General features: G+C 38.4%; 1 protein-coding gene across 3 annotated transcripts in view; it reads right to left on the reverse strand.

The window, feature by feature from the left end:
* Positions 1-251: 251 nt before the first annotated feature.
* Positions 252-22,834, reverse strand: part of LOC589697 (transient receptor potential cation channel subfamily M member 3) — an 82,719-nt gene continuing 60,136 nt past the window's right edge. For 2 of the 3 annotated variants that reach the window (XM_030976487.1, XM_030976486.1), the window contains exons 8-24: positions 22,576-22,744; positions 20,963-21,086; positions 20,108-20,281; positions 18,766-18,900; positions 17,107-17,157; positions 15,582-15,713; positions 14,052-14,329; positions 13,271-13,499; positions 11,438-11,629; positions 9,554-9,748; positions 8,645-8,773; positions 7,724-7,972; positions 5,926-6,100; positions 4,647-4,773; positions 3,842-4,035; positions 3,153-3,285; positions 252-2,890 (exon numbers count right to left, since the gene is read on the reverse strand). In XM_030976487.1, the coding sequence (XP_030832347.1) occupies positions 1,492-2,890; positions 3,153-3,285; positions 3,842-4,035; positions 4,647-4,773; positions 5,926-6,100; positions 7,724-7,972; positions 8,645-8,773; positions 9,554-9,748; positions 11,438-11,629; positions 13,271-13,499; positions 14,052-14,329; positions 15,582-15,713; positions 17,107-17,157; positions 18,766-18,900; positions 20,108-20,281; positions 20,963-21,086; positions 22,576-22,744 (4,085 nt within the window). In that variant the 3' untranslated portion in view covers positions 252-1,491. The remainder of the gene's footprint in view (positions 2,891-3,152; positions 3,286-3,841; positions 4,036-4,646; positions 4,774-5,925; positions 6,101-7,723; positions 7,973-8,644; positions 8,774-9,553; positions 9,749-11,437; positions 11,630-13,270; positions 13,500-14,051; positions 14,330-15,581; positions 15,714-17,106; positions 17,158-18,765; positions 18,901-20,107; positions 20,282-20,962; positions 21,087-22,575; positions 22,745-22,834) is intronic. The other variant, XM_030976489.1, reaches the window with a different exon arrangement.

Raw genomic sequence — 22,834 nt, forward strand, 5'->3', positions numbered from 1 at the left:
GTTGCCTATCAAATCTGTTGTTCTCTGCATTTAAGATTTATCTCATATTTAGCCAATTTGCTGGTGTTCCTTATGGATATACATGTATTTCAACATGAGCAAAAGAAAAGAAGACTAAATCCTTTTTTTGCCTTTCTTGTCTCAGTACCCCCCCCCCTCAGTTCCCTACCACTTCTCTCTCTCTCTCTCTCTTCTTCTCCCTCTCTCTCTCTCTCTCTCTCCTACTCTCTTTGTCTCTCTCTCTCTCTCTCTTTCTTCTTCTCTCTCCTGCTCTCTCTTTCTTCTTCCCTCTCTCCTGCTCTCTCTTTCTTCTTCTCTCTCTCTCTCTCTCTCCCTCTTTCTTTGTCTCCCCCTCTCTCTCCCTCTATATATTTACATATTAAACCTTTGTTCAATCATCAAACTTTCTATATGTTCTATGCAAATTTTGATTTGACATAGAATGCTGTAACCTGATACATATCCATTGCACAAAAATGTCCCCATCTTTTCCAAAACATTACATCACAGTACTGCACATTCTAATTTCATTGCAAATATGCATAGCAATATGTGTGGTGTTCTGTTTAAATAAGTCAAATCATCAAGTGCATTTCCAATCTCTAATTTTTTTCCATTGTTTTAAACTCCTACTAAATATTTTTATTATAAAATATCAGAATATTCAAAATCTTTAAAAACATTCCATCTGAAAATACAATTATAATGATATATACATTCTCTCACTTGCAAGTATGTACATTTCTTGGGGGTGAACGTGGGGGGAAAAAAATAATGCATTTTTTTACAGGACAAGTGAAAAATTATATATTCAAAAAAATATTTTAAACAACAATTGTATATGGGTAGTGTATAATTGTTCGCCCAATAACAACATTCTGTACACTAATCACACACTTTGGTAAGCGATTCATTTACTGTTTCAGCTAATGTAGTCACAAAGTAAGACTCGCTGGTCATTATATTCAGAGGCAGTAGTAGTTGTACAGGACAGATACGGATTTCAGTCTTGTAGTTTACATATATGTATGTGATGGACCAGACTGCAGCACAGCATACATGTAGCAAACTATGGCACCTACATTTAGCATGACCTTGCCATATACATGTATCAAGACTCTGCGACTCTGCAAGCCTAAGAAATTGCACAATTTTAGTCAGAGGTTTGATAATCATGAATTATTAACTTGCCTTCATATTCTTTCCAAGATTGTCCTTTTTTTATTGTCCTGGTTAATGTTGAGTGCATTTTAAGCAAACCTAGGACCCGTTTCACAAAGCCTTCTTTCAATGACAAACGACAAAAATCAGTGACAAATCTGCTGATAACCAATCAAAAGCGAGGATTTCAGTAGCTTATTAGAGGATTATGTTATAATTTGATGTTAATTAAGCTATAACATAATCCTCTACTTATAACAACAACTGTCATTTGTCACTGATGAAAAGTTTTGGGAACACCCCCCTGGAGTAAGATAATCCTTCAATGATTTAGAAAGTGGTTTCTCTGGACCCCTCTTCCCTGCTATCCTCACTAGTCCCGGATGACTTCTGAACGGCAAACTCTATCCCACTCTCCTCCTCATCTTCAATGTCTGTCCTAGGCCTATGATGATCTTGATCAGAGTCGCTATCATCCATCATATCATAACACCCCTGCTCTACCTCCCTCATGTGGTCGGGTCTCGTCGGCGAACCCAGCGTTTCGGACCGTATACTCAGACTGGTGAAGGGCGTGAAGTCCAGGCCCATTGTACCCGGACGCATGTAAGGAGACGGGGATTGAGGCACATCGTTTTCTAGATTGTCATTCATGGAGATGTATCCGGTGCTGGATGTGGAAGCTCCGAGCTCATGAAGGCGGTTGGCGTTCACCGAGCTGAGATCAATATGATCGGTAATGGTTGAGTAGACAGGGGCGGAGACGTAGGGCATCGGGCGCTGCATGGTTCCCACTTTAGGAGCCTGAACGCTGGCGGTACTGTACACAGACATGTTACTCTCAGAGTCTATATGCCTCATTCCAGTTGTCCCGAGTAGTCTATCAGGGTCTTTGGGCCTACCACACTCTGCACCTACTTGCCTCCTGACCGGTCCTGGAGGTGGGTTCTCAATGTCTTGATGAGGAGCCACCATGGACAGGTAGCGTTCAAAGGTACTTAGTCTAAGGACCTTGTGGCTGTGGTTACGCTTGATGTCAACCCTGCCTGGCTCAAGGATCACCTTAGGGGATCCTGGTGTTATCGGAAACCCGAATGTCTTGAGGCCATCTTCCTTGTCAGGGGTCAGAGGTCGAGGGTCACTCTCCCCGCTGCTCTCGGCACTGTGCGAGTCAAGGTGCATCAGCGCTCTCTCCGAGTCCGCACTACTGTCCTTCGATGACACTCCCCCCTCTGCTTTCAGCTCCAGTGATCCATCATCAAAGTTCTTACTGGACACCAGTTTCCTGCGTCCTGTCCGAGGGCTTACCCCCTCTATACTTACTTCTGGATTTCTCATCAACAGGTCGCTGTCTTTATGCAAAAGACTCTCTATATCTGCATTTACGAAATCGTGCACCTTTGGTTTTTGCGTTTGTGGATACGAGCCCCCGCTCCTTGCTTTCCATCGTCGTATCTTGGCACCCTTCTCTCCGTTCCAAGCATCGTGATGGAGAGCGCCATCGCTGGCAGACTTCAGTCTCGACTCAGGGACCCCAAGAAGGTTCTCATTGCTTTCAGCTGGCAGCAAGCTTGTCACGAGAAGCTGACGGATGTCCATGATGTTCCTGGATGTTTGGAAGGTAGCCTCTTCCACCCTCATCAGTCTACGCTCAAATGATCTCATACCAAGTTTGGAGAGGTTCTCCTTCTCTACAATCTCCTCCAGTTGATACGTTTGATCCTCAGTCCTGGATTACAAAGGACAAAGAGAACTTTATTTTCATACATGAATAGGCTGGTTGATGGCAACAAGAAAATAGTCTTTGCTGTCAAAATCTGCAGAATCATCAATCAAATCAAATTCATCATTATCAAAGTCCCAGTTTGATCCATTAAAGACATTCAAGAGCCATTAAACTCTTATCAATTTCTGTGCAATATGCTACCCATCAACACTTTAACACAATCATTTGTCAAAACTTTGAGACGAGCAAGTCAGAAAAACTGTACCTGTCAGCAATTTCTCGTAGTCTCTCTTCACTAGAGACCTGCATTTGTAATTTTTTGTCCTTGAGATAGAGTTCTAAACATCCTTCTTCAAAGTCACGAACAGAATCTGTTGCCTCTCTGCTAAGGAAAAGCTCTGTGAAATAACAATCAAACAAAAAAATATCCCATTTGAGTCTCACAATTACGACACATCCAAACGTAATTAATTAATCTTTGATTTTTAACAGAATGAAGTCATTTTACTTTTGTTTGAAGTTTATTGTTATGTCATTTCAAAATCAATGAGGCTACGTACGTTCACCTTATCCTCACATCATACTGCAACAGGGTTAAAGTTACTTTGAACCATTTATTTTAAAATCCAGATAAACTTTACATTTCTATGAAACAATCATTCCAAACAGAGCTATTGATATACAGTCAAACCTGCTTTAGGGACCACCTGTATAGAAAGATCACCTGTCTACAAAGGCCACATTTTTTGTTTCCCTTGAAAATGGGCCCTCATTGAAACATGTACTAAATGAACCTGTACATAAAGACCACCTGCCTATATAGACCACTTTTCTTGTCTCTCTTGGGTGGTCTTTATAGACAGGTTTCACTGTAGTTCCATGCAATTGGTCTACACATACTTGTAAGCAAAAACAAAGAAAGATATCTTATGGAAAACAAGAAGAACCACTTACTGAGTCGGATATCCTTCTGTCTCTTCTCACACTTTCTACACTGGCAGGCCACAAACTTGAAGAGGGAGTAGAGGTAGTAGATGATTGTGAAGGGCGGTACAAGGATGGGCTTCTGCTCGTATTTCATGACCACGTGGTATCGCTGGAATTTCCAGAGTTGATTGGCGATAGGCATCACCCGCTGGAATGTGGTGCTGGTTAACAACAAAAGAAGGGGAAAACTTTATCGAATACAATTTCGTTGGATTTTATGTTTTTGCTTTGTGCTTTTAAACTGAAGAAGTCTTCTGTTTTTTCTTCTTTTCAGCGAAGCTTAGCCTATTTTCATTCCGAATGATAATGATCCATATAGATTCATGTCTGCAGACAAAAGCTGGATGCAAATTTTCTGACGAAAATTTCCAAAGATCATTCATTGATCATGATCTAAGATGGCTTGATTTTCCTATGTTTTGATTTTGTTATCACGAAAGAAAAGCAATTTGAAAATTGATTTAATTTGATCAACTTTGTAGCAAAAAGAATCAATGATGCGTTTTTAACCAATGAGACATAGAGGAGTATAAAGGATTCAATTCAATTAAAAATTACATTACCGGTAATACAAAAGATACAAAATAATTCATGAACAAATTTAGAAAATGAAATGGGGAACTATATAAATAAATTCCTTAGGCCTTGTACAAGCGTAGTTCCCAAAGCATTTATAGCATAATGTAAAGCAAAGATAACAAAAAAGAAAAAGAAAAAAATAATAATAAAAATTTAAAAAAGGAAAGAAAAAAGGATAAATCCGGCGACTTACTTGAAGAGGGCGATGAGCATGTTGACGATGAGGATGTTGGCTACCAAACAGTAGATGGACATCGCTACGGGAACGACCCAATAACCTGTCATACAAGGCTCCAGGCCAGGTCCTTCTCCACATGGAGCTACAATGCAAAACAAAATGGAACATTATAGATGTACGCTCTCTGCTTGACAAATAGTTGTACAAATGAGTTTTTTCTGACTTATTTTTAATGGAATTGGAGGAATCAGGGGCCCATTTCATAAAACTTGTTATCTATAACAACTGCTAAAGTTCTATGATAAATTTGCTTTCAGCCAATCAGATGCCATGATTTCAGTAGCTTATAACAGTAGCTTGTAACATGTTCTTGATAACAAGTTTTATGAAACAGGGCCCTAGACTTGGTAGGTTGTATCCCTGCTAAATCAAACATGTGCTCTACTCATTCAGCAGATAAAACATAATCATATAATCTTGTTCAGTCGCAACTGATGATTCATTCAACCCAATTAATTTGAAGAGATCAGGCAGAGGCTGAACATCCCAAGCACCATATGCGAAGAAATAACCAAACGTTGCTTGAAATGGTTTGCCCATGTGGGCATGCCGCATCACCGCCTACCATACCAAGCATACCAGAATGACTTTAATGGATGCAGACCTCGGGGACGCCCTCCATTGAGATGGCAGGACCAAGTTCGGTGCAATGTGGGATTATCCACACAAGAGGCAGAGCAACAAGCCCAGGACAGATCAGAATGGAGCATGATTTGTATATGGGGAGTAAGGAGACACACAGTCCTGGGGCCCCGTTTCATAAAACTTTTTATCAATAACAAATGCTAAATTTCTATGACAAATTTGCTCTCAGCCAATCAGGTGCCTTGATTTCAGTAGCTTATAACAGTAGCTCGTAACTTGTTATTGATATCAAGTTTTATGAAACAGGGTCCTGCGCATCTAAGTCAGTACGTCAGATAATCAAATCATTTGGTGGCTGTGTGGGTAATGATAACTATCATCATTATCATGATTATTTCCAATCATTGATCTTAATCTTTCTTTCATTTGTATTTTTCATTGTGTTTTTCATTGTTGGTCCATACTGAACATGTGAAAGCTGTAATGATGATGACTAGTCATTACAATCATCGATTTCATTTTCAATCATTTATTTCTCAGCAAAATATAGTTACAATCGATCTCGCAGCTAACACAACCATTACAGATCATGTATGAATCAATATTGTTTCCTGTGATTGATCCTTACTGCTAGGATTCAAGAACTTACGATTGATCTTGCCAGCGTACACTTCTCCGTATATCATCCAGTATGGCTCGTGAAGGACCTCTCTGATCGGCCACCACGAGGGCTCAACGTCTGGGTTGAGGATAGACTGACGGATCACGCCAAAGCTCACCAGAATGATGATCAAAATTATAAGGAAGTAGCACATGTCCCGTAGCTAGAGATATACGATAAGGAAGAAATATTAGGTTTTAGAAAGTATTAGAAGTATTAGAAATATTAGGCTTGATGGATGGCTGTAAAATGTTTGACTACCGTAATTAACGGTGTATAAACCGCACCTTTTTGCCGCCGAAAAAAATTCAAAGTCAGGGGTGCGGTTTATAAACGGTACACCAAAAAAAAAAAAAAAAAAAAAAAAATGCCTGGCAATGTCTCCCAGCTAAATCAGTGTGTTTACTCTCCACTAGGAAACTAGAACAACACTCGAATTTGTCTGTCATTTTGGTTTGAAAGTAATCTTTCTGATAGATCTCAATATTTAGTTTATAATAATAATTCCTACACACGGTGTACCACAAGGTTCTATCCTAGGTCCACTTCTGTTTTTTTAATTTACATTGATGATCTAGTACACATTCAGCTGCACCTCGCAGAAAAGCCTTCCCACGTGGGTTTTTTTTAACACGGACCTGGCTTGCTGCCGACAGAGTCAGAAAAAGAGGGGTGCGGTTAATACACGAGGGCGGTTTATACAATGTTAATTACGGTACTTATGTTGGCATTCTTGTCTATATGAGTTTCCATGGAATCACCCCCATCATGGGCCAACTTCCCCAAGAAAAACCATCAGGTGCTGCATAATGAGCATTCCAATCAAGGACTTCAAAACAATCATCCCCTCCCCAAAATGGAAACTTCTCACGATATATTTTCTTCTCGCACACTTTAAATGCTCAATGATCAATGGCACGCCCTAAACAGAGCAACTTGAATGTCCTTGTAATAAGTACACGTATCCAAATTCAACAAGGAAATATGCGGCACAGAAATGATACTCAAATTTCCGCAAAATTAAATATGTGACTTGGGAACCCGCACCACCAAATTAATAGCAATTAAAATGGGAACGGAATTCAATGCGTAAAAGAGCTAAGCTTATCGAAAAAAGGACAAAATCCTTGATTTTAAATGTGACTCAGCTGTATACGATGTCTTTCCGGTAGGCGAGAATAGAAAGAGGATGAATGGCGGGCGTGCGATGTGCACATGAATCCTGGGAAGGCGATGTATGGGGGTGAGGCATGCGCGAATTTGACGTTTTTAAAGAGTTCTCGATGGTAGTGTAGTTTAGATGAACTAGCAAATAATAGGTAGATACATTGATTTATTGTGGTAAATTCTGATGTACGTGAGAACAAATGTGATGAATAGCAACTAAGAACTCTCGAAAGCCCATATTCTAAAAGCCGAGTGGTTTTAAAATAACCATTTAATATATACCGGGGGGGGGGGGTGTGTCACAAAGACTCTAAGTTGGACTTACAAATTATGAAGAGCCATTTGTAGCCTTTAAAAATAATATATTTAATAGTGAAAATTCAAATATTTTTTTACTTTTCGTAAATTCCACATCAAGAACATGAAATCTCGCATGATAATTGAAAATTTGAATGATTTGAATCAACATTTGTTATGCTTTTTAAAATAACTTGTACAAAATGTGTTCAAAAGTGCTTATGGCTTTCCCTTATTGAGAGGTAAGTTCAACTTAGGATCTTTGTGAAACACCCCCTGCTATGATACAACAATTATTTGTGATACTCAAGATTCAACTCACCATTTTACCGATCATGTTGATGAGCGGTCCCAGATAGTTGCTCACACTGAGGATCTCTAGGAACCTCAGATACCATAGAACAATCACCACGCAGTAGACCACTCGGCCTTCCAGATGAGTTGAAGGCGTCATGCGAAGGATGAACCCCGTCATGAACGTTATGATGGCAATCACGTCGTGGATGTTCCAGAACACCGAGTAGAAGACACGAAACTTGTGGGAGAGTTTGGTGGGCTCCGCTAACATGAGCTAAAGATATTAAAATGAGTGGTAAATTTGAAGGTTAGATTGGTCCTTGCTCTATAGTGAATAGTGAATCTCTTTTGAAAGAGACGTTATAACTGAACTCTCTACAAAATTGCTTCAAACTTTAAAGGGACTTGGTAACATTGTTCAGACGAGAGAAAATGATGCTGTTTTATGAAACTTGTTATCAATAACAAGTTACAATGATTGTTATAATAATAATAATAATAAGCTTTTATATAGCGAATTACAATTACAAGTCTCTAAGCGCTCCCAAACTTGATTATTACCCCGGCTTTAGCTGTGTTGCCATTACGTTGCTCTAGCATTTCAAGGAATTAATTCCTGCCATAAGTTTCTGAAATCATGGTATTTGATTGGCTGAGAGCAAATTTTATCATAGAAATTTGGCATTTGTTAATTGATTTCAAGTTGGATGAAACAGGGCCCAGAAGAAAACAATCCAATCCAATCCAATCCAGGAATTTATAAAGCGCAAATATCTAGTTGCCTAATCAAAGGCGCTGATGAGACTGAAAAACCACAAACAAATGTATGTTCATGATTCTAACTGGGGAAGACAAAAGAGCAGTGACTAATTGTAAGCAATCTGAAATAGGTATGTTTTAGTTGAGTTCTGAAAGAGGACAACCACATATCAACAGGCTGGTTTACCTCTCTGACGTGCTCCATGCCGGTGGTGATGATGTAGAGGATGACGATCCATTCGAAGAACGAGGGCATTGCTTCCATCCGAAACAGGCACACATAGTTATACATGAACATGAACACTACATAGAAAATCTGGGTGCAAGATGGAGAAACACAGATTCATAGCATTATAAATGGGTGTTCATCCAACATAATCATCATACCGAAACGTGAAAATGAGGTGTAAAATCTGGATGCAAGATGGAGAAACACAGATTCATAGCATTATAAAAGGGTGTTCATCCAATATAATTGTCATACCGAAACATGAAAATGAGGTATAAAATCTGGGTACACGATTATGAGTAGTGATAAAGAATGAAAACATTTTGGGTACAACATTAGCAGGATCTTCATCAAACACATGTATCATACTGAAAGATTAAAGTGAAGTACAAAATCAGGGTGTAAATACATGTACAGTGTGAATAATATAAAGGAAAATGGATGATATGGCCTGAAATGATACAGTCTGGATTAAAGCAATTCTCTGTGCGATAATTGTTCACCTTCAAAATAAACATTCTTTTAGAAGATCAAAATGCAAGGAGACAGATGAACAGTCGATTTATAAAAACAGAAAAGTGTGTCAATTCCATTACCTGAGCTGGGCCCGTTGCACAAAACTTACAATTGATGGTAACTAAATTTGTCATCAATGGCAGCTACCATGGAAACCTTGAGTTTGATTGGCTGTTGAGCCCTATTACCATGGTAGTTGCCATTGCTGGCAAAGTTACCATCAATGGTAAGTTTTATGCAACGGGCCCAGATGATGCACAAATCTGTATTTCTAGATAGCACTGATATTGTTATAAGTGATGAAAGAAAGTGAGCAGAAAGAGAGCAGAAAAGAAAGCAGTTTGAACTCACGGTGTAAGACCAGAACTTGGTGACGGGGGCATTGAAGAACTCGTAGAGCTTCTTCCCTCCACTCAGCTGCCGTTTCTCAGTGGTCCTAGTTGACTTTTGGGGATGCAAGGGTCCATCCATTGGATCGATGTCCTTGGATGTCATGGTAAGCCGTTGACGAAGGCCTTTCCTCTCCTTGGAAATATACATGGACTGCTTGGAAAATAAATTTAAAAAAAATATATATATATTTTTTGTTTATCCAGGGTAGCTTTACCAGTATTAATACTGTTCTCCCTGAGATCATTACCCCGGCTTTAGCCAAGCTACCATGAAAAGGGGCTCAAGTGTTCAAGGAATTTCTTCCTACTGGGTACCCATTTACCTCACCTGGGTAGAGTGTGGCAAATGTAGATGAATGTATATACAGAATGATAGAGGCAATGCTTTAATGGGACTTCTGTATGCATCTCTGTTTCTCTTCCTAGCTCCCCCCCCCCCACCCTCTCTCTCTCTCTCTCTCTCTCTCTCTCTCTCTCTCCCCTCTCTCTCTCCCTCTCTCCCCCTCTCTCTCTCTCTTTAGTACATCAATCAATATTCCTTTCATCCTCAATACAATAACAACATTAACAGTTAAAGAATCATATTTTTTTTTACTTATCTCTTCTGCCCCTCAGCTTTTAAATCATTAAAAAAAACATTTGCTGATTCTGTTATTTAAGGAAAATACCAGTTGCAATGAGGATCATAACCATTACAGGAAATTAAAGATGAAGTTCATTTGAAACACACATTGGCATTCTCACAAAACGTGACTCAAAGTTGCTTGTTGTTTTATTTGTTTACAGCTGCAATGTCGGATAATAGGATTCCTCCTTTTCACTTTGATGTATCCTCAATTCATCATGACTCACTGGTCAAGGATAATAAATGGTCAAGGCTGATGAATGGTCAATAGGGATTCCATGAAATTTACAAGAGGTTCGTTTCCGATAGAAGGTTTCATATCAATTAGACCTAAGCAAAGCAAAGTCAGAATTCCTTGCAATGGATTTGACTCATCGTTATCTTTGAACCCCTTCATCACCCCCTTCCAAGTATAATGTCATCTTTTATTACACTCAATATATGCTGGATATTTGAAAAAGGGTGGTAACTAAACAGCATGGAAAATATGGCTGTGATAGCAAATGTCACGGATCAGTGTCAGGTTTTATCCTTTCTATTTTAAGAAATAAAAGTCTTTTGCACAAAGGAGGCCTCCTGATCAAACTTCAGAAGCTAAGGAAGTGTTTGGAATATAGTACCATGTATGTTGAAATAAAGACATGTTTGGATAAGATGTGTCACTGGTCCAGACATGGGGGGGGGGGGGGGGGGGGTCAAATGTACTTTTCATCCTTGGCATTGCCTTGCAATTCATTTTCCTATTGTAATCAATGACATTAGCCTCTATTCTATGGCAGACATAGCCTGACTGACCATCAGGATAAAAAAGGAATCATACCCCAAAAAATCCTGATCTTACCATGGAATCTTCTCCTCCTCCTTGATGTTATGTAACCTAGTAAACGATGAGCATTACATTTTTTTATTTATTTATTTATTTATTTATTTTTATTTTTTGGGGGGGGGGGGGGGGGGGTATAAATGTAATTTTGATTTTCCAAATGTAATTGCTGACATGACCCTCTATTCTATGGCAGACAAAGCCTGACTGACAATCAGGAGATAAAGAAGAGAAATCATAAACATTTTTTCCTCCCTTTTTTCCTTTCTTTCTAATTTGGTATTTCTTTTTGATTGTATCATATTTACTTTGTAATGCACTCAATTCAACTGTTGAACTGCCATGTGGTTTTTAATAAATACCTTATCAAATCATAATAAAAATCCTGATCTTACCATGGGAATCTCTTCCTCCTCCTTGATGTTATGTAACCTAGTGAAGGATGTAGATGATTCAATGGAAGGCCTGTCGGCATCCTCTACATCCTGCATGTGTTCCTCCAGGGTTTGGGGCATGAGGAGCAGCTCCTCCGTGCTCTTGAATCCGATGGCGAAGATACAGACAGGGAACAGAAGGCTGGTTATCACCTAGATGGCAACAAAGAGAAACATCATTATTAGCTAGTGTATTGCGAATGAAGAGGTGTTGCATCAAGCTCAAGAAAAGCGGGTGCTGCTTTAAATGATCAGAGAGAGACAGAAAAAATGGCTTGGACACATAATGCGGCATGATGATCAGAGTCATAAAAGGTCGTCTACATGGAAAGAAGAAGGGCGGAAGACCTCTTAAAGGCTTTCTAGATGATTCAATCGAAGAATGTGGAGCAACAGGATATGAAACGCTGAAACGGATGGCTCAAGACTGAGGTACTTGGGGAGACACTGACAGATCACTATTGATGATGAGTGTGTTGCGCTACTTTTTTTTGCAAAATGGGTACTTCACATGGGTGAGAGATGTTATTACTAAAATGGCAATCCATTTGTTACATATGGGCCCTGTCTTATAACAAGCTGTGGCTGATCCAGAATGATCACTAGTCCTCCAATCAATCTCACACTTACATACTCCAATCTCTGAGGTACAGAGTTGAGGTTGATACATGTATCAATTTGAAATCTATTTGAATCAATCGGAACTGTTATTAGGCATAGCCGAGGTATATGCATTGTTATGAAACAATTAAGCTCTTTAAAGTTTGGGCTTGGAAGGCTTGCAGATCAAAATGATACTCGTGATAGAACTATATCACAGATGTTGTAAAATTCTAACCCATGAAAAAAAGTTTCTTAAATTTCAAATATGTCAGGAAATTAAGTGGTTGGAAGATTGCACGATGTTAATTGCAAAGGAAACATTTTACAGCCCACACGGTCACGTACAGTACCCCAACGTCCGCACCCCGGTGACTTAAGCTCACACATGCCTGCTATTCCCCACTCCTGATAACGGATAGTCGACCTGTTCGAAACGTCGAGCCGCTCCTACCATTCATCCTCTCCAACCGGAACTATAGTTCTCCTGAGAACTACAATCTAAGAAAGATAACCAACAGTCTTTTTCAGGACTACACACACTCAAGAAAGAAAGATTACCGAGAGTCCTTTTCGGGACTCCCCAATCCTCCCCCTCTCTCACATGGTGCAACCGCATGCCTACTGTATAAGGAAATTTGTTGCCGAAAAAAGATATATAGATTCATACAGATATAATCTTTTCAAAATATCCATGTATGTGTTGATCATTCCTGTTAGGTGAGCAAATAGTCCCCAGGGCTAAAACTCCCTCCTTGATCACCCATCTACGGTTCAACCTTGTCCTTTTCACCTTGACGTTGATGTACTTCTTAAAGATAAATTTGAGTTCTGGTCATGCAATTGCATTGTGAAACAAATGGTGTGGAATCAATCAGAAAAGATTGATCATCTAGCATATAAGTATTGGTGTGTACTGCAAGGTTCTGAAATCATCAAAATGATAAGGAATTTGCCCCATTCTTGGTAAAAGTAACAGGCACTGTACACAGAAAGATGTATATGGGACTACATGTCATCTTTAGATTATGAATGCATTTGAAGAGCCATGCTTTTCAGGGATCATTTTTTCGATGATACTCTTTGACACCGCATTATAACAATGAAAGCGCTCACAAAGTAATTTTTCACCTCTTCCAAGAACTCAACCTTCTCTTAAAATATCCATCTACAGTTCCGCCTTGTCCTTCTCACCTTGATGTTGATGTACTTCTGCGCCTGCATACCACCATGCCATAGATCATTGAGTAAGACCTGACAGCACGCGTGAGCCATGAACTTGGTATGCTGGGCCATGGCGGCCAGACTCAGACCGGTATGCTTGCTCCAGTTGTCCAGCTGAACGGTCAAGAGTTGCATGGTCAGTGCCTCGTCCTCCTTGTAGCACTGATCCAACAGGTCCATGGCCAGGTCATTGAATTCCCTGGAAGGAAGGAAGGGGAAATGAATGTGTCATTATACATGTATCAAAAGGATCTCAAGACTGATTGTATTCTCAAAGACTTGTGTGAACTGCTTAACGCTGTACAAAATAAGACAGTGATATTTGGGTACATCTTGAGATTGAGATCTACACCTGTAGACCCTATTTTCATGTAGCTTGTTTCAATGATAAATAAACAAACATTTATCTGCAGGAACTGATTATCTGCATAATGTAGAAGGATAATAATACTCGGAATGAATATGACTACATTAAGATGTGTTGTACTGCATTAAAAAAACATTTAGAGTAGATGCAGTAGTCATTCCTTTTTGCTTTTTTGCTTAATGAGCAGATTAAAGCCTTACACCAGCTATTGATATGGAAGGCTGATACACAAATATCTTCAGTTGAAACTAATTCGAATCAACTTTGATTAAAAATGAGTCTGTCTCTAACAATGCAATATTTCTGGTTTGAAGCTTTGGCAAAGGATTCCATCATAGCATGCTTTGTCAAATACCTCTAGATATCCTAAATGATGTCACTTACTGAGCATATCTCCTCAGCTCTCCGCTGATATCAGCGTCCAGGTTAATGACCTCCGCTGACTTGGCCATAGCACGGTAGAGCGACGTCGCAACCAGCGCCTTGGCCAGAGCCTCCTCATCCTGTTGCCATAGAAACAAGGCCATGTCCTGTCGCTTGGTGAGGACCGCCCAGATGAAGAGCTCGTTGAAGGGGAAGGGGAAGGTCTTCATGTAGCGGTCAATGGGAGGGACGTTGCCGTCCGAGACCTCTCGCTCCATCAGCAAGGTGAAAGATAAACCCTAAATTATTAGAACGTAAAAATCAAATGTGGATGATCCAACGTTGGCTCTGTTGACATTTGTTCTATTTATATGTCATTGATTGTTATCATGTACATTTTCAAGAATGTATTTAAGTTAGTATTGTCTGGTGGGAGCCAGGGGAGTACAAAATAATAAGGGTTGGCATTCCTCTGGCTCTCAACAGAGAGATTAGATTTTTATCACATTGTTATGTTATTTATGTTATTTGTATTTGTTTATGATATGTTAATGTATTGTTATATTTAATGCAAATGTGAGTCGTAAGATGATTTGTATGCCTTCCTTTTATTTGTGCATGACAATAAATAAATTTAATTCGATAAATTCAATTCAGTTCAAATATATCTGATTGCAGTAGAATGGAACACTCAATATTTATCATTGGAAATATATCTAAAATGATTCACTGTTGTAATAATACACAGTAAAGAGCTTTGATCAGGGGATGATCCCCGATAAACCTCTGTGGTTTTTGATCACCCCCTCTGCAGGTTCATCTTTTGTTGTAATGCTTTTATATTTGATTGTAATTTACATTGTCTTTTATGAATCTGTGGAAATAAATGAAATTGAAAAATTGAAATTGATCAATTACTTGGAAATGATATTATATAATAATATTACTTCTACTACTAATAATAATAGAGAATTCATGTTTAGCGCTTATCTCTGTCATACTTGACACTCCTGGGCCCTGTCTTACAAAGAGTTACGATTGATCCAAATCAATCGCACATCCTCCAATCAATCGCAACTTTGCAGTCTCCTATCTCTTGTGTACATAGTTATGATTGATATCAATCGCAAATAAGTTGCGATTGATATCAACTCTTTGTAAGACGGGGCCCAGGTGCTCCACAAATATTACCTTGGCTGCCATAATAACTTTAAGGAATTCCTGACAGGTATCTGTTACCTCACCTGGGTCAAGTGTGGCAAATGTAGATTAATGTCTTGCAAAAGGACGTTAATGCTGTAGCAGGGATTGGAACCCTGTGGTTCACAGTCCGGTGACTTATCCACTGGACCACAACACAATGATCAACAGGGCCCCATTTCACAAAACTTGTCATCAGTGACATAATGACAGTCTTTGTTACAAGCTACTGAAATCCTTGCTTCTGATTGGTTTTCAGCAGATTTGTCACTGAATTTTGTCATTTGTCATTGAAAAAGGGCTTTGTGAAACGGGTCCCAGTCTAACTATCGTTTCCATGATGAAGCTTACCTTTTTAAGTGTATTCTGGTGTAGTGCTTTAAACCTTCTATCTGTGTAGCTTGATTGATAAGTCCCTCCCATAAGATTCTCAAAGACTAAACCCATGTCGTACAGGGAGTACTTCAACAGCTGGTGATTGTGCTGTAACGAGCAAAATTAGGCCACATTATTCACTTTACACTTTAAGGGTCATGTTTATCTCTTTTTCACTCTCTGGCACATTGTCTTTCTCATCTCAAAATCCATCGCTATCTCTCTATTTTTCTCTCTTTCTCTCTTCTCTCTTTTTCTTTTTTTATTCTTCTCTCTCTCTCTCTCTCTCACTTTTTCTCCTTTTCTCTCTCTCTGTTTCTCTCTTTTGTTCTTCTCTCTCTCTTTCTTCTCTCTCTCTTTTTTCTTCTCTCTCTCTCTCTCTCTCTAATTTAATTTCACGTAATGAGTAGACAAATTCTTCTACATCCTGGTTCTCATTATAAGAAAATTGCTTATTTCTATTATAATAAAAAAAAAAAAAAAAAAAAAAAAAAAATTTTGATACATATATTTTGTTAAAGGTACTATGTCCCATTTGCAGGCCAAAAAAATGAAAAAGTGAAATTCCAACTGCATTTGAAAGATAATACTAATTTAGAACTTCCCTAAAAAAGGTGGGGCTTGAAAATGACTTTAAGTGGGAAAATTATGACTATTAGTTGTCAAATCGACTTTAGGGCTATAGAGCCCAAAAGTAATAGTCTTGATTTTCAGACAATTGTACCGAATGGTCCTACGTTTTATGCTGCGCAAAGATTCAATCAGTTTAATCTTGGCCGTCACAAGAAGTGGGTTATTGATGTAGACAAATGCTCATGTACCCTTTACAACACTTTTTATGTATGTTATTAGCAAAGAAGAAAAAAGGCCAGTCAGTCACTCAATAGTGTCTGACAGTGAAGTCTAGCAAGTAAACGGGTTTCCTTGCATAATTTGAATATGAGGACACTGCTAACGTTTAAATTTCACAGATAGGACATACATGACATATTCATAATTCCTGCAAAGTTCTACAGCATTTGAGGTTGGCTGCAAAAGGGACATAGTACCTTTAATGGACAATTTTAAAGAATAGTAAAATATGATAACCATTGGTAAAAACTTGCTTTTCACTGTAAGCTGTATTCCAGCAAAAGTGACTGTAATTTTCTTCAATTGTATTTAATACATAGCAACACTTTTTTTCTTCAATATCGTAAACAAAATGAAGGTTGAATTGAATTTAACTATATTTGATTTCAATCATTGTAAAAATGACATTATACATTGTTGTAACACATAGGCAAAGAAAAATACATTGAAATATAAAAATATATACATTGGAAAAAGAAAGAAGAAAGAAGATAAAAGAAGACATGATTAAATCTATTAATAAAATAGGATGGAAAAAGGTGCATCCGTAAAAGCCACAGGGGCTTGATGAATGGGCACTCCCTGAGCATGTCACAATATAATTAACAAGGTCATGTGAAGGAGAAAAAAAGAAACCACAATAGCTGACCTTTCTGACTTCTTTGACCAAATATGGCAGTGTATTGGCTGGACCTTGTTTCTGTATAGATACAAAAAAGGGTACAATGGATCAAGATATAAAAAATGACAAGGAATATACACACAGGAAACATAAGATTGGTTTTAATTACTATTATCAAATGCCAAGCTAGTTTTTAGTTCAAACCACTCTGTCATAAGTATCGGTAAACTAAATTTGATTTAACAGTGTACATCTATACATACATTACAGCTTGGTTCTGAGATTAATATTGGGGGTCATTACCTGTATTAAAGGGATCCGGTAACTTTGTCTCAGATTTTGAAATAAAATTCTGGATTTAGCTCATGATGCAATGATAATTATAAACCTTTAGGTCACTCAGGAACCCCATGACTTTTACAAGCCGATCGCCTGTCTGATTATCAAGATATTTATGATTGGAATTACAAATTTTGAAAACCGTTCGCCTGACGGTTTTCATAACACTACAGTCTATTGAAGAAAACGAGTATGGTAAAACCGGTCACTTAAAGATTTTAACTTTTTTGAGGCACTTCTTGATCATTTTGAAGCGCAATTTTTTTAGGGCTTCAATATTACACCATATCACAGACACTGATAACACGTAGGGCCGTGTATCTCAGATTTAACATTGTTAAACGATCCCTTTAAGAAATCATCACAACATTGGGTCACTATACACATACAGCTGTGCAAAAATCATGTGCTCTTTGTCTAATGTTGATACATAATAAAAGCAATTTTCTTTCAGGCTCATTTCCAAATTGTCATTAATTATTAATTGTCATTAATTAAGAGATATATCAGGATCCCTTTGCTTGATCTCATTTTTACATAAATATTTATACAGAGCCCAAGAGGGAATAATACTTTAACCCTTTAAGGACAAAATTTATTTTTTAGGTCTTAATTAATTTGTTCTTCAAATTGGCAACAATTTTTAATTTTTATTGCTTCAATGATAGAATAAGTGCAATATGTCTTTTAAAGGAATATACATGAGCGAGAATGTTGGATAAAAAAAGTTAAATGGCCAGTTTTGATCAAAAAACAATAATTTTAATCTCTCAATATTGGCAATATAAAGATCTCAAATTTAATTTTTATTTTTAAAATTCCCAGCATCAAATGCAGTATAGGCATGAAACAAAAATGGATGCAGTGTGTGCAGAAATTTGTGCCCTTTCGGATACTCGTGTATCTGGTATATTTTTTAAGGCTCTGAACCAAATGTTATTGAGCCAAACCACAAAATATGAAAAAATTGTCGCAAAATGGTTAAAATACTGCTGTAAGTCCTTTTCATACATTCATTTAAAGCCTGTCTGCACTAGTTTGGCCAGAGGGAATTAGACCTCCCTACAAGGTCACTGACAAGTGGTTATCTCATTGAATCAGTTCCCAATTAACATAAGAAAAAGGCACTGATTAGGCATTGTTTGCTATACAGAGGGGGAGGGGCCAGGGAGAATTAGACCTCCCTGCAAGGTCACTGACAGGTGGTTATCTCATTGAATCAGCTCTCAATTAACATAAGAAAAAGGCACTGATTAGGCATTGTTTGCTATATAGAGGGCGCAAGTAGTTATAAGTAGTACAGTGGGGTTTTAATTGTTCATTAAATGAATGAAATGAAATTAATACCGTGTTGTAGAGATCTTCTAATCTGGCAACGGTCAAGAACTTGTGCATGTTGACTCCATTGTCTTTGAGAAGTTTGACAAATTCCACCTTGTTGTTGGTCAGCGCATCCATCATCACCTGGTCAAGAACTCCTTCCTATATTAAAAAGAAAATCTCAAAATTTTACAACCCTCTCCTACCCAAGCAAGATTGAAATTACAGGATTGGAGAGATTACCTCCAACTTTTATAATGCCCCACATGTATCTCTCATATTCTAATAATTTTTTTTTTTTTAAGAAGTTTTGATTTAAGTGTATATAACCAACTCTCTTTCATAAGAAAAATATCATTCAAACTATAAAATTAAATGTGTATTGTATATTATTGATACAAGAAATACAAAGAAAACAAACAATATTAAACATCTTACAATATATTGATGTGTTACGAAAACTGCATAAGGACCAGGGTCATATTTGATGCTGATCCCACTTTTTAGCCGGAACTCAAAATCAAAACTAGGGACCACTGCCAAATAATTAGACAAACGGTTATGTAACAAGACAATGACTCCAGATAAGTAAGCTGTTTATGTGGAAAACCTGAAGAACAGAATACAACTTGAATGAAAGGATAAAAGGAGATGAAATTAGACATGAAAGATATAATGGGCAGGTGGATACCGGTTGACAATGTAACTTCCGGAATTGACTGACCGGCTGGCCAATGTCCATCATGGACCTGTTTCTTAGCAATGTCCAGCCAAGATAGGCCCACACTGAAGGCCTGTCTTCATCAGCTCGAGTTTGCCAACTCTTGTAAGACAGGACCCTGGAGTCAAACAACCTTTGGTATTTAAAAAAAATGAGCTCCTGTTCTGCAGAAAGTTTTTTTTTTTGCTTTTAAAATAAATCAGTGTATTTATGGGACATAAAATAGATGTGCCAAACCACAATTGGTAACATGCTGTCCTTGGTGTGACGTGTCTTTTACAGTCCTGACTTCATCAGCTCCAGTTTGCCAAAAACCTGCTATTTTCAGACTTGTGATATTATGCCAAAGCTCAAAACTGCATTTTCACCAGACTGATACGTTCATCACAAACTAGCTCAGACGGGCGCAAATTAGCACGCTTTTTTCCAAATAGCGGGATATTTCGGAAATGAGACCAAGATTTCTCAGGATGTTTTCTATCCCGCTAATTGCAACTGCGGGCTGATGAAGACTCAAATTAACTGGCTAATTTGCGATCGAGATAGTTAAAATAGCGGGTTATTTGGCAAACTCAAGCTGATGAAGACAGGCCTTGAGTAGGGCCCATCATTTACATGGATATCAGGAAAGTATTTGGAAGCACTTACCGGCCAGTCTCTACCATGCACAAAGATCTGTTTCTTAGCAATGTCCACCCTGTTCCACGATAGGGCCATATTGAGCTGGTCCGAGTAGGACTTGGTCTGGGCCTTCAAGAGAGCGGTCAGGATGGCAAGATCAAAATCTTCAACTCCTTCTGTACCCAAGCAGAATACAGTGATCTGCAAAGATTTAAAAAAAATGCAATTACAAAGTCTTCTGGACATTGATTACCTAAAGAATGATTCTACGATCACAGTAGCATACACGGTGAACCAGAATGGGATAGTATAACTGCCATTTTACAATAGATGAAGTTAAAAAACATTCGGTTGAATTCTTTTTCTTGTTTAATATTCCATTTTCCTTCTGCTAATAGATGGAGCATGTAATCCTCCATATTGTTTCCCACTTGCTGATAATTTGTTGATAATCTGTTACCTGTATTTGACTGCTTATCTTCATGGTAATGATCATAGACTTGACAATTAGTAGTCCAATTTGTAGTCTCTAGACTGCCTTTTTTAGTGTGTTGATCAAGGAGATGTTATTGTCTGAATGTTTGTTTTAGCTGACTGCTATAAAGAAAGCATGTTTATGCTTGTAAGTCCTCTCTAAGGGACTTGGTAATGAGGATTAATGTCATATTTTTACTGCGACCATAGAGGGCAATAGCACAACGACTTGGTTTTTAACACAGGACCTCCCGGTTATGAGATCACTGCTCTACCACCGAGCCATCATGCCTCCTGCTGTTTGGAGCCAGAAGGGCATTAACTCATATCATATCACACAGAGTTAATGCCATTCTGGCTCCAAACAGGTTTTGATAGTAAACTATTATGACATGACAAGTGACTCACCATTTCTTTGTTCTTCATACACTGCTCAAGCTCGTGGTAAAGCGTCTCACTCTGTACGAGTGTGAAATCAAACGTGTGTTTGATCGTTTCCAGCAGCTGCTCTTTCAGCGGAGCCGATAACGTCCTGGAAAAGACAAAAATATGAGAAGAACCGGTAGCCGTTTTGTACAAAACCAGGTCTGAGTAAACTGGTAAAAGCAAATGCAAACAAACCCATAATGTGCTGAAAATCTCATTCACTGAAATATACAGCTTCACTCATGCACAATGTGCACCATATCCACTCCCTGGGGAGTATTCCCACCTTATGGTCCCTGTGAGGGCATATAGCAATTACTATCACAAAGGTTATTGTCATCCTACCAGGTCAACCATTTCTCTCCCGGGCATAGAGTGGAAAATGTAGATTGATGCCTTGCCTAATGACAGTGACACGTCGGGGATTGAACCAATGACCTTTATATTTTCAGTCAAGGTTCAAATCACTCAACTACGACACCTCTACTATCTGCTAACAAAAGAAAATATGATCAACATAGAGCAATGGAAACAGTGGACTAAGATGAACCAGGGCCCCATTTCACAAAACTTGTCATCAGTGACAAATGACAGTTTTTGTTATAAACTACTGAAATCCCTGCTTCTGATTGGTAATCAGCAGATTTGTCATTGGTTTTTGTCAATTGTCATTGAAAAAAAGGCTTTGTGAAAAAGGGCCCTGGTTAATTCAGATCAATCACATCTTGATACCAATCATTGCTCCGTCTGTACTAAAGAGATTTTTATGACGGTGTGATTCAATGGAGGACATGCAATTATTCAGGTGTGTGTGTAATTGGGTTTTTACAGACGTGTATCAATCAGATATGATTATTTACGTCTGGGGACCGACCTTTTACGTCACCAACCGAAAGACGTGACTCGATCAGTTTCGAACCTGCATCCTTGGCTGAATTAAGTTTGTAATTCCATTGTGAGCTGGATTACAGGCGCACGTCACAACACCCTGTTGGATCGAATGCAGCTCTTTATATTAAAGACAGAGCTCAGGTTTAACTAAATTTGCTTTCAAAACCATTTGCCTTTCATTTTGAATTAGCTGGAACTTTGATTGGATTCTAACTTAATTGGCAAAGTACATTCAGTATGTGAATAAAAAGAAACCTCTAGCTTACCCACTATCATTGCTGTAGGTGTGCATGAATGCGATGATATCCGCTGCCCTACCCGTACCATCGAACTCGACTCTTTATAAGACAGAGCTCAGGTTTAAACTAAAATTTGAATTCAAAACCATTTGCGTTTCCTTTTGAATTAGCTGGAACTTTGATTGGATTCTAACTTAATTGGCAAAGTACATTCAGTATGTGAATAAAAAGAAACCTCTAGCTTACCCACTATCATTGCTGTAGGTGTGCATGAATGCGATGATATCCGCTGCCCTACCCGTACCATCGAACTCGACTCTTTATAAGACAGAGCTCAGGTTTAAACTAAAATTTGAATTCAAAACCATTTGCGTTTCCTTTTGAATTAGCTGGAACTTTGATTGGATTCTAACTTGGCAAAGTCATGATATTCAGTATGTGAATAAAAAGAAACCTCTAGCTTACCCACTATCATTGCTGTACTTGTGCATGAATGCGATGATATCTGCTGCCCTCCCCGTTCCATCAAAGACTACGACGGGTATAGGTGGATCCCCGCTGACGTTGGCTAGTACTGTACGAACCACATTGGCTCCACCTTCCACCACCACGGTAACGACAGGCACCTGACGTCCTAGAGATAAGAGATCAAGATCAATTTATTTTCACTTTAAAAACAATTTACAAATCAATAACATATACATAAGAATAATAGTGGCTGGAT

This window comes from Strongylocentrotus purpuratus, unplaced genomic scaffold, assembly GCF_000002235.5.
Source record: "Strongylocentrotus purpuratus isolate Spur 01 unplaced genomic scaffold, Spur_5.0 spur5_scaffold_9, whole genome shotgun sequence".
Classification (NCBI taxonomy): domain Eukaryota; kingdom Metazoa; phylum Echinodermata; class Echinoidea; order Camarodonta; family Strongylocentrotidae; genus Strongylocentrotus; species Strongylocentrotus purpuratus.